This window comes from Apis dorsata, unplaced genomic scaffold (genome assembly GCF_000469605.1).
Source record: "Apis dorsata unplaced genomic scaffold, Apis dorsata 1.3 scaffold_157, whole genome shotgun sequence".
NCBI classification, from domain to species: Eukaryota; Metazoa; Arthropoda; class Insecta; order Hymenoptera; family Apidae; genus Apis; species Apis dorsata.
Window position 1 is genome coordinate 832,492 of NW_006263447.1, and position 15,342 is coordinate 847,833.

The 15,342-nt window shown below is 33.9% G+C and overlaps 1 protein-coding gene across 1 annotated transcript in view; it reads left to right on the plus strand.

Annotated features, from left to right (window-relative positions):
- Positions 1-15,342, plus strand: part of LOC102677973 — a 349,267-nt gene that overhangs the window by 326,194 nt on the left and 7,731 nt on the right. Inside the window, exons 12-14 of the mRNA XM_006613602.2 lie at positions 3,432-3,725; positions 6,298-6,618; positions 12,587-12,928. Coding sequence (XP_006613665.1) covers positions 3,432-3,725; positions 6,298-6,618; positions 12,587-12,928 — 957 coding nt within the window. The remainder of the gene's footprint in view (positions 1-3,431; positions 3,726-6,297; positions 6,619-12,586; positions 12,929-15,342) is intronic.

Consider the following 15,342-nt stretch of genomic DNA (forward strand, 5'->3'; position numbering starts at 1 on the left):
AATTATAATTGGAATAAAATAAAGATTTAATTATCTTTATATATTGAAATATAAAATATAAGAACTTCATTGTTATTTAAATATCTTCATTGAAAAATTATTTAAAATACCAATTATTTTGACAAATTATATTTAAAAAAAAAAAGAAATGCATAATAAATCCGAGAACGTATTAAAAGATAATTTTCTCATATATCATTTTATGCACGTTAAATTTACAAATGGTATCGCGTGTTTTTGTATTGTAAAAACTTACGACCACTTAATTTGTTGATTATGCAGATTGGACACGACTGAACATAATTCTGTTTGCGACAGTACAGTAATCTATTATCTACAGTCTCGTCGGATGACTAACAATCTGTTATTAAATCCACTCAACTAATAAGTTTGCCAAAGCGTTTATTCTACCGGAAATATCGTTTATCATCACGTATTTCCGTTTCGGAGTTTAAACTTGGAGAGAAATCTTGGCTTACATATGTTGCTATTAAAAGCACGGATTTTACTCTTCTCCCTGAATTAGCTCAATTAAATATTCTCGCCTTATTAACATTCTCGCTCCTGTTCCTTAAAAGAAAGACTCAAGAGAACAAGGACTTATATATTCTTATGAAAATATAATTAAAAATCTTATTAATATTTGACACGGTTCGATAAAAAACCCGAAATAAATTATTTCTGAAATTATTTCGTGTTACACGAATATTGTATTATGTTATATTAAAAGAATTATTAATAAAAAAAAACTTGAATTATTATGAATTATTCATTTGAAAAAAAGAAAATTAAGAAATTATTAAACAACGAAAAACTTTTTCCATATTATATTTAATGAACAATTTGATTAAATAACACGTAGAAGAAATTCAAAGAAACTTCTTTAAAAGTATTCTTTAAAAGAATTCTCATCTCGAAATTGTTCTTTGGAACAACTTTCTTAAAAAATTCTCTCTGATCTCCCTTACTCTACTACTCTATTTCCGTTACCACGCTTTTTAAAACACTCACTTTTGCACATCTTCATACAGATACACTACTCGAATACTGGAACATTCATTGTTGGAATTCTGTCTTCAAACATTGCAATTACTCTCTCTCTTCTGATAAATTCTCTTTTACGATAAATATTGCATATCAGAATCATCTAATATCCTAGTTTATTTACTAAATCTATATTCTCTTTCCATTATCACATATTCTATACTATATCTAATGTTACATAGAATATCAATTTTCAAATCCTACTTTTAATAAACATTCCCTCATATTTAAGCTATAGGCTTACACAAACAATGATGATAAAATGACAAAAATTTCAACAAACAATATTTCATTCTATCCAAATCTATCAATCTATTTTTTGACAAACTTATACTAAAAATATAAAAAAAGAAATCATGAATCTTTATCTAAAATTTAAACACTAAGCTATTTAAAAACACTACTGAAAATTAAATTCTCTTTGCAAGTTTCATTTCTAACAAATATTTTACTAAAATCATCTTCTTAACATCCCCATAAAACCATAAATCAAGTACCCTATCCATCTTTACTGACATTGAAACAATAAATTCGTATCAAAAACAGAAAAAAATAATAAGAATCACGTAATAATCATGTTCTATATATTTTGACAGATTTCTTTTCACATTTTTATTTGTTATTGAGTTTCAAAGACTTATTATACCTCTATTCTATCGTACTATTCCCACTTTTCTAGAACTAAGATGGAATTGATTCCTAATGTATTGTCATGCACATATTTACGAATTTACGGCAACTAGAATTCCTATCGATCCTTCCATTGACAATAACAAATTAATGTCTGTCCATTAAGCATTAATGACGCATTGCCTATGGCCTTGGTACGTGCCAAGTGTCTCCGCTAACTATCGTGGCGATTTATGTTGCCCGAATGCATAATTCTGTCCCCGTTTAGAATAATTATTGCTAAAGGATGGACCAAGTTTTGTCATGCGATTGCTTTATAATTCTCTTCGTAGTTAAGAAGTTTTGAAATTTTCTTGGGAGAATTTTTCTGAATAATGATTACGACGATATGTATGAAAGGTAGACAAGAGAAAGATAGATATACAGAGTTATAAAAGAAAGAGTTAAAAAATGATTTAAAAAATGTTCTGATACACACGAATGGAAACTATTTAACTTCCTTGACACTTCGATTCCGTAATATATCAAAATCAAATAGATAGTGATTGTAAAAATGAAAAATGAAATCAATTTGATGATCCATCAGTTATTTCTCTCTTTCTCTCTCTCTCTCTGTATTCTAATGGCGTATAAATTTTACTATATCACTAAAATATAACTAGAATCGATAATGATTCATTAAAAAGAAAAAAATAACTAAAAATCATTTTTTGAGATTATCTCCTCCATCTAACCAATCGTCGAAGATCGATCGTTATTTCGAACAGTTTCCACAATTGACATTCAGCTACAACGATGTCCACGGAGAGAAGATACCCTGGATAATCTGACAAAAGATCCCATGTGACCTCAACTTCGAGACGGAAGTCTCTTTCGACTGAAATTCAATAATACTTTGTACTTAGAAACGAAAAAGAAAAGAAAGAAAAAAAAAAAAGAAGAAGAACGTACAGACATCGTACATCAAGCTAAAAGAGGGATAGAATTAGAAGAATAGAGTGGACAAAGGGGCTGACTTTTCATTGATTAGATCACTTAGGAAATTCTGTTCGATATTCGCCATAGTTAAAATGAAGGAAAAAAAGTTAATTATTAAAACTTAACGTTTCATTTCATGAACGAAGATTGCTTGAATGATGTTTTTGTGTATACCTAAAAAATAAATAGCTTTTCAATCATATATCACGATATTTTATATATGTATATACGTATATATTATGTATTGCCATGGAATCTAAAACTTCTGTTGCTACTATCTTGCGGTTGACAAGGATTTGGAAATGACGAACATCGATTGTATCGTTAATGCTTAATCATGGATAATGTTCGATAATCGTGTTACCTTTGTCGAATATCAGAGAAGAGAGAGATAGAGAAGAAGAAGATAATACTCGATCACTCATCTTCAAACTCGTGGATCAAAAGCATGGATCAACTTGCCTTCCATCGTTCAAAAAGCCTAATGCTAAGTCCTAAGGAAATTTCGAGACGAGGAAAGTCATCGATGCGAATCATTGATTCTGAAACAGAAACATTAATAATTCATCAGTACTATATTTTTCACACATTTTTCTCTCAACAAAATTAACAAGAAGAATCAAAACTTGAATATATCCTTGAATTATTTATCTACATAATAATTTCCGGAAAAAAATATATTTCATCCTCGAGTTGCAAAATTAAAATTTTATAATAGGTGATAAGGATTCATGCTTCATTTGCTTAGGCTTCATCTAGTCGCATGATTTTTTTTCCAGTCGCCCCTGTTTGTCATCACGGTCAGGTGAAGGTATTCGGTGTGGCGCGACAGGAAACCGCGAGGATACCGTGCGAGCTCGAGGCAAATCCACCGGAAGTAACGTTTATGTGGAAGTTCAATAACACAATGGAGACGATCGACATACCTCAAGCACAAGTCATCAGCGAGCGAACACGTTCCACGGCCTCTTACACACCAATGACCGAGTTAGACTATGGTACTCTGCTTTGTTGGGGTACAAATGAGCAGGGAACGCAACTTGAACCTTGTGTCTATCACATTGTCCCAGCTGGTAAGTGTCTTTTATATCGACACATTTAAATTTCTATTGTTCTATCATACATACGAATATATAACTTCGTTCTTTCTTTTCAAAAAAAAAATTTGTAAATTTAATTATTCATCTGTGACAAAGTAAAAATGAATTATTTTTCTGTGCTTCTCTTTAATAATATTCACAATTAATTAAATAAAATACGTAAAATTTAATATCAAATGCAACAATCACTTGGAACGAAGAAATCATTCAATAGAAAATCCTCGATACACTATTCCACTTTCCTTTTCTCCAAGAGAATGCTGTCTGGCATCGAAGAAAAAGAATCAATCTCGATTTCAAAGAATTATTCGTGTTAAAATAATTGGAAAGAGTCGAGCAACAGGAATGATTTTTCGCTCGACATTAAAATATTCATTTTTAACGAGGATATTCCGGGTATTTCAAAGTATCCTTGTGCTTCTTCGGATAATCCTTTAATCCAAGGAAAATTCGCATTATCTTAAGTGCAATGCGCGAGAGACCGTTGAAAATTGTCCATCCCTTAGAGAAGATACTTGGAAACTGGCTCGAAGTCACGAGATACTATAGCTTTATGGAAAAACTTCGTTTTTAATTATGTAACAATCCGTGGAAACCGAGGAAATTAAGATTTTAGTGTAAATATAAATCGCCAAGATTTACAAGGGTGGAGGGGAGGGAGGAAGGGTGAGAAGTGGCGAGTGGAGGGTTGCAACGTTCTCGAGTAATCCCGGGGAAAAGTGTCTCCCATGGGATGGTTGATAGACGTAAATTAGATTTAAAAAGTTTCCTCATTATGCAGATTAGAAACAACGACGGACGCCTCCGTAGCCGAATGTCCGTTTTCTTTACGGTGATCCGCGTTTTCTTTTTGCGATCTCTTATCGACTGAAAAAACTCATGTTAGTATTCTCCATGTTCGAACGAATTATAGAAATAAATATTCTCGTTTGAAATCGTATCGTTTAGATAAATTCAATTTCGAGGATTGTTTGTTTTTATTGGTAAATCTTTGAAACTAGATCGAATATAGTTTTTTTTAATCGATGCTTTCATATCATGTTTTATTTTTATTCAACGATCTCTCTATTGAAAGGAACATTTAAATACGTACTTGTCCATCTTATAAAAATATTGAAACGAATATTAAAAAGTAATATTTGTAATTAGAGAAAAAATAAAAAGTACTTTTTAAATATTTTATGTTAACTCGTATATGCACATTGATTTTATTGAAAAATTTCAAACGTTGAATAAAAATAAAACGAAATTGCAGCGTATGTATTTATCAAAAACGAAATAATTTTCACGAGGATTTAGTTCGTTTTCAAACAAAATAATATCCAAGAGGAATTAATTATTCTGAACTACTAGATTTCTTTACTGAATATTTCTCATAAAAATAACACGAATTCTCGGCAATTCTTCGAACGACATTTCATGTTGAAAATACCTACGAAAACTCCAACGAATAGTATGTGGACGTATGGAGGACGAGTATCCAGAAATACGAGCGTCGTGGAAACGCGTCACTACGTGATGAACGCACTTTAGTACCAGTGGAAGGTACTAAACCGCGCGAACGAAGCAATAAAAAGCGCTATTAAACAGGGCACTGCATCTAAAATGGAATCGTTCACTTTTGGGAATTCGCTACTGTTCCGAAACGAAAATCTAAACTTGTATCTGTTGATTAAAGAGAGCGTAGAAACACTATCGTTTGCGACACAACAAGTTCCACCACATCGGTTCGTACGTGAACGGGTAGACGTTCGAAGGGTAGAGTGTCCCCATCCTTTCAGTATTCCGTTCTCGTCTGGAAAGGACAGACGTTTGTCGTGATAGTTTGCCAACTTCGAGTCGCTTCATCTCTTCGCCCGACGCAATCACGGGTCAGCTATGGGGAGCTACATTTCCAGGGTTACTCGAAGCAACGCTATTGAAGAATAGAGATAGCTTTATTACGTTTCTTTTCGAGCCGAGAAATGGAAAGTTGGCGTAAACAAGTATCAGGGAGAAAACGTGATAAATAATTTAAATCGTGGATGTGATTTAGATAAAATTATGTTTGTGAACTCTAAACTGTTTTACAACTCGAGTGATCGATATAACTTTTCGATATTGTGATTCAATTTGCACAGTAATGTTGATTGTTCAATCAAAATTATATATCAAGCAAAATATTAGAGTTCTATTTGTCAAATTCACTGAATAGAAGATAGTAGAATAATATATAATACCAAGTTCCAGTGATGATTATTAGAACATCTCGAATTCACTGTACACAATATCAAAAATATTATCGATCATTCAATACCAATTAAAGTTGATTTACTAAAAGGATAGACATATTTTCATCCCTTACTTATATTATACTCATCGTTATTATTCTGCTACCCAATTTCATTAAATATCTTCCACCATTCATAACAATTCTCTCTAAAAGCTCTTTCATCTAGCTCAAAACTCCACAAAATGATCTCCACTCGTCCTAAAACATACGTTTCCGGTCAACGTAAATTGTCAAAACTTTCGAATCGACCATACTAATTATTCGACTTCGCAGGTCACCCGGACACACCGCGCAATTGCTCTCTTTTGAACCAGACAATAGACTCGCTGTACGTGGAGTGCATCGAGGGGTTCGACGGTGGTCTGCCGCAGAAGTTCACGATACAGGTGGACCGTGAGTCGGGAACAAGCAGCACATCCTCGAAACCGAGCACCACGGTTTATAATCAAACGAGCAAAGTGCCATCGTTCTCGGTCGGAAATCTCGAGCCGGGGACCACCTACGACGTCCACATATACGCGAGCAACAGCAAAGGTCGAAGCGAGAGCGTCCATTTCCGTGCAACCACCCTGAATCTGCCCGAAAGGCGAACAGGTGAGTTTTCAGACCACGAATTTCAATCCAATAACGAATATCGAAGAATAAACGAGCAGCCTACTTCTTATCTCACATCTCGAATCGTTCAGATTGATCGTTGGCACACTATTACGAGCACTGTCTGCTACGCTGCACGGGCCTTGCATCGTAGAGCTCACGCGATTGTCTGTATTTCTTCTTATTCTCTTCCCATTCTGTACTCGTTCACCCTCTTTCTGACTCTTTCTTCTGTGTCACACCATACACCTCGCGTGGTATTCAATCTCATTCTTCCTGTTCTCAACATTGATCACACCACAATCTCATCAATCCTGTTCTCAACCTATAGGTACACCACTTCACTCAGATCTTCGAGAGATCTCGGTTTAAAAATCCGTTTACTTACGATCTAACGGGCAAGAAACGAGCGAACGCTGCAACACACGTGTCGATGAGTTTTCCGACTTTATATATCTGGGATATCCTGGGATGGTTCCTTTTTGAATCAGGGGAACGATCACGTTGGGAATTTGAGGATTAATCGACAAAGAGATCTCGCGTAGATCTTTTCATGCGATTGTTAAGTTTGAAGTGGGAGAAAAGAAGTCTTGATCTAGTCAAAATTCGAATATATCGAAACTTAAGTATCGTGTTTATATGTTTGTGAAATTAGAAGATTATTGGTCTTCTGAATTTTTCCTTTTGCATATATCGTTATTCGTTTTTGAAGGCTATTATAAGGTTTGATTTAAAATTTTTAATAGATAAAAATATAGATATACACTATACACTTCTTAAAGTTATTAATTTCTCGATCAATCTCGAAGACAGATCTTATTTTTCTATTCATTAATGTTTCTTTTTGATTGATATCTATCACTGAACAAATAGATATAAATGAAAAATGAAATAATATTTAAGCTAAAAAAATATAAACAGTAACTTAATCGTTCGTCTTATTTCAGCTCATCGTTCAATGTAAAACAGAAAGCTTATATTCACATATTGCACTATGTCATTACACCTACATCATTTATCTCGTTTCAGCTCATGAAATAGATATCCTCACAACTGTTACACTATTCTAACACCCACGTCTCGTTTCATCTCATTAAATAAACTCTACATCATTATCATATTTTAACAAGTAAAAAAAGATTGAAAGCTATATCTTAAAAAAACGTTAAACTATCATTTAAATTTTATGTCAAATGCGATAGTATAATTATTTACGAAAAAAAAGTCCCCATTATATTTTCCCCATTGCAATTGTCATATTTTATCATATATTATTTTAAGCTTTCATTCTTCATAATATCAAGTATCTACTATATACCCACGGTTTCAAGTATCCAAGGGATGGGTTTGGAACTCATCCCTTACGGATATAAGGTTCTCACAATATATCACTGTGGAAAATGGTGCTGTATCGCGTTGTAAACCATACTTTTCCCTAAGTGCCCGCGATGAAGATAGTTCCATTACCGTGATTGAACTGTCGTTTTACAAGGGAAAAAATGACAGTTCCCGTCGCGACACAGCCATGCTGCAGCGTTTACTCGACCACTCTGTATCGTAGACGCGCGATTAAGCGCTTGACACCGATAGTTTCGATCACCACCAGTCGAGCTAAATCTACGGACTTCCGGTCCCTGTCGAACTCGATTATCGTCCTCTGCGCTCCGTGATCCACGTCTCTTCAAGTATAGTCGTATAGAATCGAGAAATGTATCTAACGCGATAGTAACAACGATGAAAGTTATAAATCTTTTCTCGATTTAATTTTTTTTTCTTTTTCTTATTTTTCTTATTTTTGTTATTGGATATTATTTACTAGCATCGATAATAGAAATTATACGCATAATTGATTTATTGGGATAATTAATTGATGGTGATGAATATAATTAATGACTCGATTATTATAATTAACTTTATGACATTCGGAATCGAGTTCGATTCTCTGAAAGTACAGTGATATGGGTGGGAATCGAATACTCCATTATATAATGACTATTATAATTCTATGATTGACAAGAATATTTGTTTCACTCAAATATCTGACAGATCTGAAATATCTAATTTCCTTATATTGATATATCCCGCAGTCGTTAATAATAGAATAAACAATTTCAATTTTATCAGAAAATTCTAATTCTAACTGACTTGTCATTTGTTTTTGTCTATCGAATGCAAATTGCTTAAAAGAACAAGTGTTTTAAAAAATATTTTTCATTGAAGATAGCGACAAAAAATAATACTTTAATCGACAACAAAATTTAATCTCAAAATATTTAATTCACCAAATATAACACATTTGTCCTGAATCGAACAAATCCATCAAAATAACAAATTGAAAAAGAATGATCGAATTAAAAAACAATTTTCCACCGAGAAAGAAAATTGAATAAACTATTTCCGCGCTTAGCCAGACATCGTATATACTTAAAGCGACATCAACAATGGCGAACGGAGCAGACGAATTACCAAGACAAATTAACGAGAATCAGAATAGAAGGGTTGAGAGGGGGGAGAGGGGACACTAGTCTGACAAATTACTACTCTTGCTACTTTGCTTCTCCATGGGGTCAGAAGAGGAGGCGTGTACCGGAAAAGGAATTTCTCTTGTAGGCCAGGAAAATAATTTTGTCCCGGATTACGACTCTGTCAGATTGCTAGCTCATTCTTCCTGCTAATTGCTAACAATTAACCGTGGAACGCGGGGCTAGGCTGGCCGTAAACGTGGCTTGTGTACAGTACGCGTTAATAATGCGTGGCTAATTGGGGTTGCGGGGATGGGCGATGGCCGTTCTCCTCTCTCGTCGTGGACTCGGCCTATTCTGTCCGTTGGCTAACTGGAAATTGGTGTATCGTTCCTGACTGTTGGCTCGCGTTCTAATTGTACTCCTATCTTTTATGAACGTCCAACGATTGTGAGGTGAAATTTTTTTTTTTTCGAAATTGCGGTTGATTAAAAGAAATTCTTGTTATAGGATTCTGCCCCATTTTAATAGAGATAGATTCTGTTTCGTTGCATTCGTTTGTATTGGATTAGCGGGGAAATTATGTTGATTTTTCATTTCGGTGAGATAAATAGTTTCAAATGGCTCATATAAACTATCTTTTTGTATATTGAATTTTTTAAAAGAATCTAAAAAAAAATAATTTCAATTTCTAAAATTATTATTCGTTATAAATGATAATTTTTAGTAAATAATCGATTTTACTTAATATTCCTTTCGAGAAAATTTAACTCTGTAATGTCTATTAATATAAAAAATTTCGTATTTTGTTTAATTTAGTTCAAAAATTCTCGATATAATAAGATTTTCGAATAATCTATGCTCCATTTTTTTGATAGAAAATACGAATTTCGCGACTATTTTTTCAAAATATTTTATCTACAAATATTTCGATTATTAAAAAGAAAAAGTTATAAACTGAATATAATATTATTTATTCTCGAACGAATTGGTTAGATTTTTCACAATGGTATGTGTCAATAAATGTACCGACAGAGTGTCAAGTGGTACGAGTCAATGGTATCCCTTCCTACTCTTTATGCAATTCGATAAAACAAACTTTCCTTTTTTTCCCTTTATTCCTGTATTTAGTTGCCGAGTTTTTTTTAACAAACCGATAATGTTACATTCTATCGACATTCTCGTTTTAAAATGCAAATGTTTGCTAATCATATTGACGGAAGACACCTCGATACAGGGATTTAACGGACGTTAATCGTATCTCGACGTATCTGACATATTTTAACTTAAATATTCTCGCGAATTATTTTTTCAATTGAAAACTTTTTCATGTTAAAACCATTATTACGGTGAGACAGTTAATTTATTCGCGTATGAATTTCATTAACGGTAATTGAAAGATCTCAATTGTGATATGTTATGAATTCATTTTAATCAATGTAGGTATTTAATTATTCTCTTCGTTTCCTTTTTCATATATCCATCATGTGTACGATAAATCATTCGTAATTAAAAATGAGATTACAATCCAGAAAGCAGTTTCCACGAAATTTTTAAAATACGAACAAAATTCTTGGAAAATTATTGGACAATTTAAATTTGCATAAACTTTATAAATTAGAATTTTTTATCTACATCTTTTTTAACAACATTTTTATTATCACACTAAATAAAAGATGATACTTATATCCTTAAAAAAAATGCTGATTTACAGATGTTACACATATAAAAATATGTTTATCTAATTGCAGTAAAATTTTAAAATTTTGTAACAATATGCAATATTTATTTCTTTTACTATTAAAAAAATCCTTCAAAAACTTTCATACTAAATGTAAAAATACTAAATAAAAAAATAAAATTCTTGCTTAAAATTCTTTTTTTGAATCACGCCTAAAAATAAATATATCTACTTCATTCTATTTATAATTTTCATATTATTCATTTCATTTATAAAAGAAGAATTTTAATCTCAATTTATTACACGAAAAAAAAATATTACTCATCTCAAAAGACATTGGAAAATTCGTTCCATCCTTTAATAATCTCATTGAAATAACCAATATATCGAACGATATTTCCGCCTATCTAATCAAAATTTCAATTCCAATAATTACAAGTAGTAGGAACGTGTTAAACGAATCTCCGGTTTATCGAAGTAGTCGATATCGTTGACCAGCGTCGCTCGATTCTCGTCCGCCAGTTTATTGACTCGCACCCCTGCTGCCTAACTCGTACCTCTAGGAGAAAGGAAGCAGAAAGAGGACAGGGGAGAGAGAGAGAGAAAAAAAGAATAATTCTGTCTAGCAGTTCCGTGCTCTCGTTCACGCGTGTAAACGCTTCTTCTGTCGAATATTTCGCTCGATAAAATGGCCAGCTGACCGTAATTCCGACACGAACTTACTTTAGCCTCGAAACGAAAGTCAGACGCTTGTTACGCGACGTGCAAACGACTGGCTCGAACGACTCGATATCGATACCTGGCCTGTCCTCCCTTATGGCGGATATCGATTACTCTTTGACGTTTATATTAAAACACGTTCGCGCGGCGAATGAGAAACGTGGGGCCGGAGGGTTGGCACGGATTTTTCGGGTGGAAACTCGATCGAATCTGCTCGAAAAAGAAAAAAAGGGAGAGAGAGAGAGAGAGAGAGAGAGAACATTCGAGGGATGGTTGTTGCTTAAAAATCTGGTATACTCTTTCGCGATTTATTTGTAATATCTATTCCAAGTTTTTATCTTTTCAAGGATTGTTCTTTATTTTTATTTTCCATCGAACGCGTTTGATTTCTTTTTTTTTTTAGAGAGAAAGGTTTGTTTTTTGATGTAACGAACGTTTGTTTGATGGAAGTTTGGCAAACATCGTTGAAATGACGACACTTTTTTTACCATTTGGTTTGTAAAACAGAATATAGAGACTGATTAAACATCGACAAATTTGATTATTGAGATACGCTCTTCAACTCGAAAATTATACTACAATTGCCCACAAAAATTGTACATTCCAAATTGCAAACTAACTCTCAAACAATCGTCGAAGCTACAAAAAATCCCTTTCGCAAAATCCTTTCCTCCCCTGAAATGTTAAAAAGAGAGAAATCACTCGACAAAAAAAAAAGAAAAAACGTTTGCAGGGCGTTGAACTCATCATCAACGCGACGCAAACGGAATACGGAAACGGTAGAAACGCAGGACTTCGAAGTCGTCGTCGCCCTTCGAAGGAAACTCGAAAGAAAGAAAGAAAGAAAGAAAGAGAAAAATCCTTTCGCGACGCATAGCACCCTCGAAAAAAACTTAACCCAATCTCTCTCTTTGAACTCTCCCTCCCTCCCCTTCCCTAAGGAAAAATTTTACTAGGCAACAGAACCCTTCCACCACCCTCGTACAAGAGAAATCCTAACCCTCTTCATAAAATCAAAATATATTTCCTGTAAAAACCAAACTCGAGCGTGGAATAGCTGAGTAGAAGAAGGAAGCTGAGGATGGTGTGCCCGGTATGGTAACAGGTGAGAAGCTGGCGCAACCCCCTCCCCCGGAGAATTGTACGATCAGGGAAGAGAGTCGGACAACGGTGAGGGTGAGCTGCGCCGAGAGCGAGTTCATCGACCCTCGGACTGCCACCTATGTCCTCCAGGTCTTCGACGCGGACACCAGGCGTCTTTTGGCCTCCGCGACTAGCATGACGCCTAGCATGCTCGAGATCACCGATCTGCCCGCGGAGAGGAGTTACTCGGGCCTGGTTCTCTCGCTGAGGATCATGACGGAGCACACGATGAGCGACGCAACGGTTCTTCACAGCCCGCACTATGTTCAGGAGGGTAAGATAAAGGAGCATCAAGCATACCCAGGTAGGGGCCAGAGCTAGTGTTCGATTTCGAGTCAGCGTGCGCCATCCGCGGACTTTAATAAAGTCTGTTGGGAACGTTGTGTGTCCAGATCACGATCCTTTTATCAATTGTCAACCTTCCCTTTTCTGTAGGGGAATATTTTTACTTCCTTTCTTTTGTTCTTTTTTTTTTTTTGATTTTGTTACACAGGATATTTTTTTCTTTTGTTGGGATGTTCGTAGAAGTGTTTTTCGATCCTCTAGAATATAGAGATAGTGTTGTAAAGTTGTGCTTGCCTTAAGTAAAAAAGTTTAAAAATATTAAAGTATCTTCTTGGGATCCAAGAATTTAAGAAAAATTATTTCATATGTTTTTTTTTTTGTTTTGTTTCGAGAATAATTCTCTAAAAGTTTCCCATATATTTAGCAATATCCTGTTTTGCTTTTTTGATAAGATTGCGGATTAAGATTCATCAAGATCATTTTCGTAGAAATTTTGTAAATATTGTAAAGCGATTGAAGTCGTGGATCATCCTTAAACCATCCTAAATTTTTCATCCAATATTTATGTTAATTTAATCACGGAAGATTAGTTTTCACGATGTTGAAAATAAATTTTAATAGATCATCTCGTTATGCTTTTCTTTCTTTAGAACTAATAAGGATCTCTACGCTCATTTGATATTCTGAACTCTCGATAGGGAAAGATTCTATCAGAAGCGTCAAATCTGATTCAGTGGTACTCAACCACCGAACTAAATGTTGGAGTTGAAGTTACCGGCCATCCCATCTGAAATGCTCGCAAATTGAAATCCGATCAGAATTGCGTTCGAACTAGTTAGCCTTCTGGTTTGAGTATTGCTCGTCATCGATATCTCCAGCTCATCCTATCGATCCTGTTTCGATGTCTGACAGAGATATCTTCGCGTCGAAGAACAATTCCTAATTAATTCCAAACTTCTATCAGTCTAAGATATTTGCTATCGAAATTCTATCATTTCCTAATTAATTTAAATTATTGAATTTCTGTCTTTTCTTTTTTAATAATTTGATCGATATTTTCGTTTTCTCCCCTCATAGATTTTATATTTTCAATTCGAAAAAAATACAATAAACTATGTTTCTCTCGAATATAAACACATTTCGAATAGGCTTTATTACATCTCTCTATTGTTTGATCCTTGATAAAATCTAATCCATGAACTATTATCACCTCAATTCATATACAATTTCCATTCGATTCTATTCAAACGCAATTTCAAAGCGGGTATATAAAAGAATTACATAATAGAACGCCACTTAAGTTACTTAACATAAACGGAAATTCACAGTTAGCGTATCCGCTGTCAGTTGAATTAGCTTTCGGCATTGAATCAGGCCAGTAGAGGAGCATCACAGTATCAAATTATGCTGTCAAACGTTGCCCGATAGCTAATCCAGAATTCACGATTACCTAACATAATCCAGACTTAATCTAGGATCATGCGGAGATCGGCCGAGCTGCCGTTTTAATCATTAAATCATTGGATCATCCTGGTAAATCCGACTGAAAATCTGATCCAAAATTAACGTTCACCTACGCCAATATTAACCAGAAACCGAAACTCGGCGTAAACACGGAATCAACATCATGTACAACTTATCGAAATCATCAAGCCTGCGCTTCCAATCAATTCTGACTGGGAATTGATGATGTGTAACGATTTAAAACTAATCTCGATCTGATCGATGGATCGAATAGCCTTCCATTTTATCGTTAAACCGGTCAGATATCACCTAATCTATCTGATCACGATGGGAACACTATCTGAGAATAATTTAACGATAGTCGATTTAAATTGTATTATTTTAAAATGTAAAATAATGAATTTTGGTTCAAATTTGATTAAAAAGTTACTTAAAAAAAAATTAAGTATAGCATAATTGCTATTTATTATCGTTATCTTCCATATAACTAATAATTTATTCGTTTCATTGTAGAATTTTTCATTCCTTCATTCTTTAATGGTATTTAATCTTAATATATTCGTATCTTAATTTTTTCTCAATAAAAACTGGATTAATCAATAACAATATGATTTCTGTAATTATTTCTCTTCTTATACATATAATATCTCAAAACTATAATTCTTTTTCATTTTTCAAAAATCCAAAAATTAAAACAAATTCTACAAAGAAAATCATCTATCTCATCAACCATTTCGATCATAATTTTCTACGTAATTCTTCCTCAATTATTATTATCGATTAAACATTATCATCGAGAGTTTCGACATCGTGATCATAATTAAATTAATAGACGAGCATCCACGTCGCGTGTCATCGGTTATTAAACGACCGTATAGCCATGTTAACCGTTAAAGTGAATCATAAACGGTCCGCGGAACGTGATTACAAAACGTCTTTCAGCTAACCACGGGCTAACGCGCGGCCGCG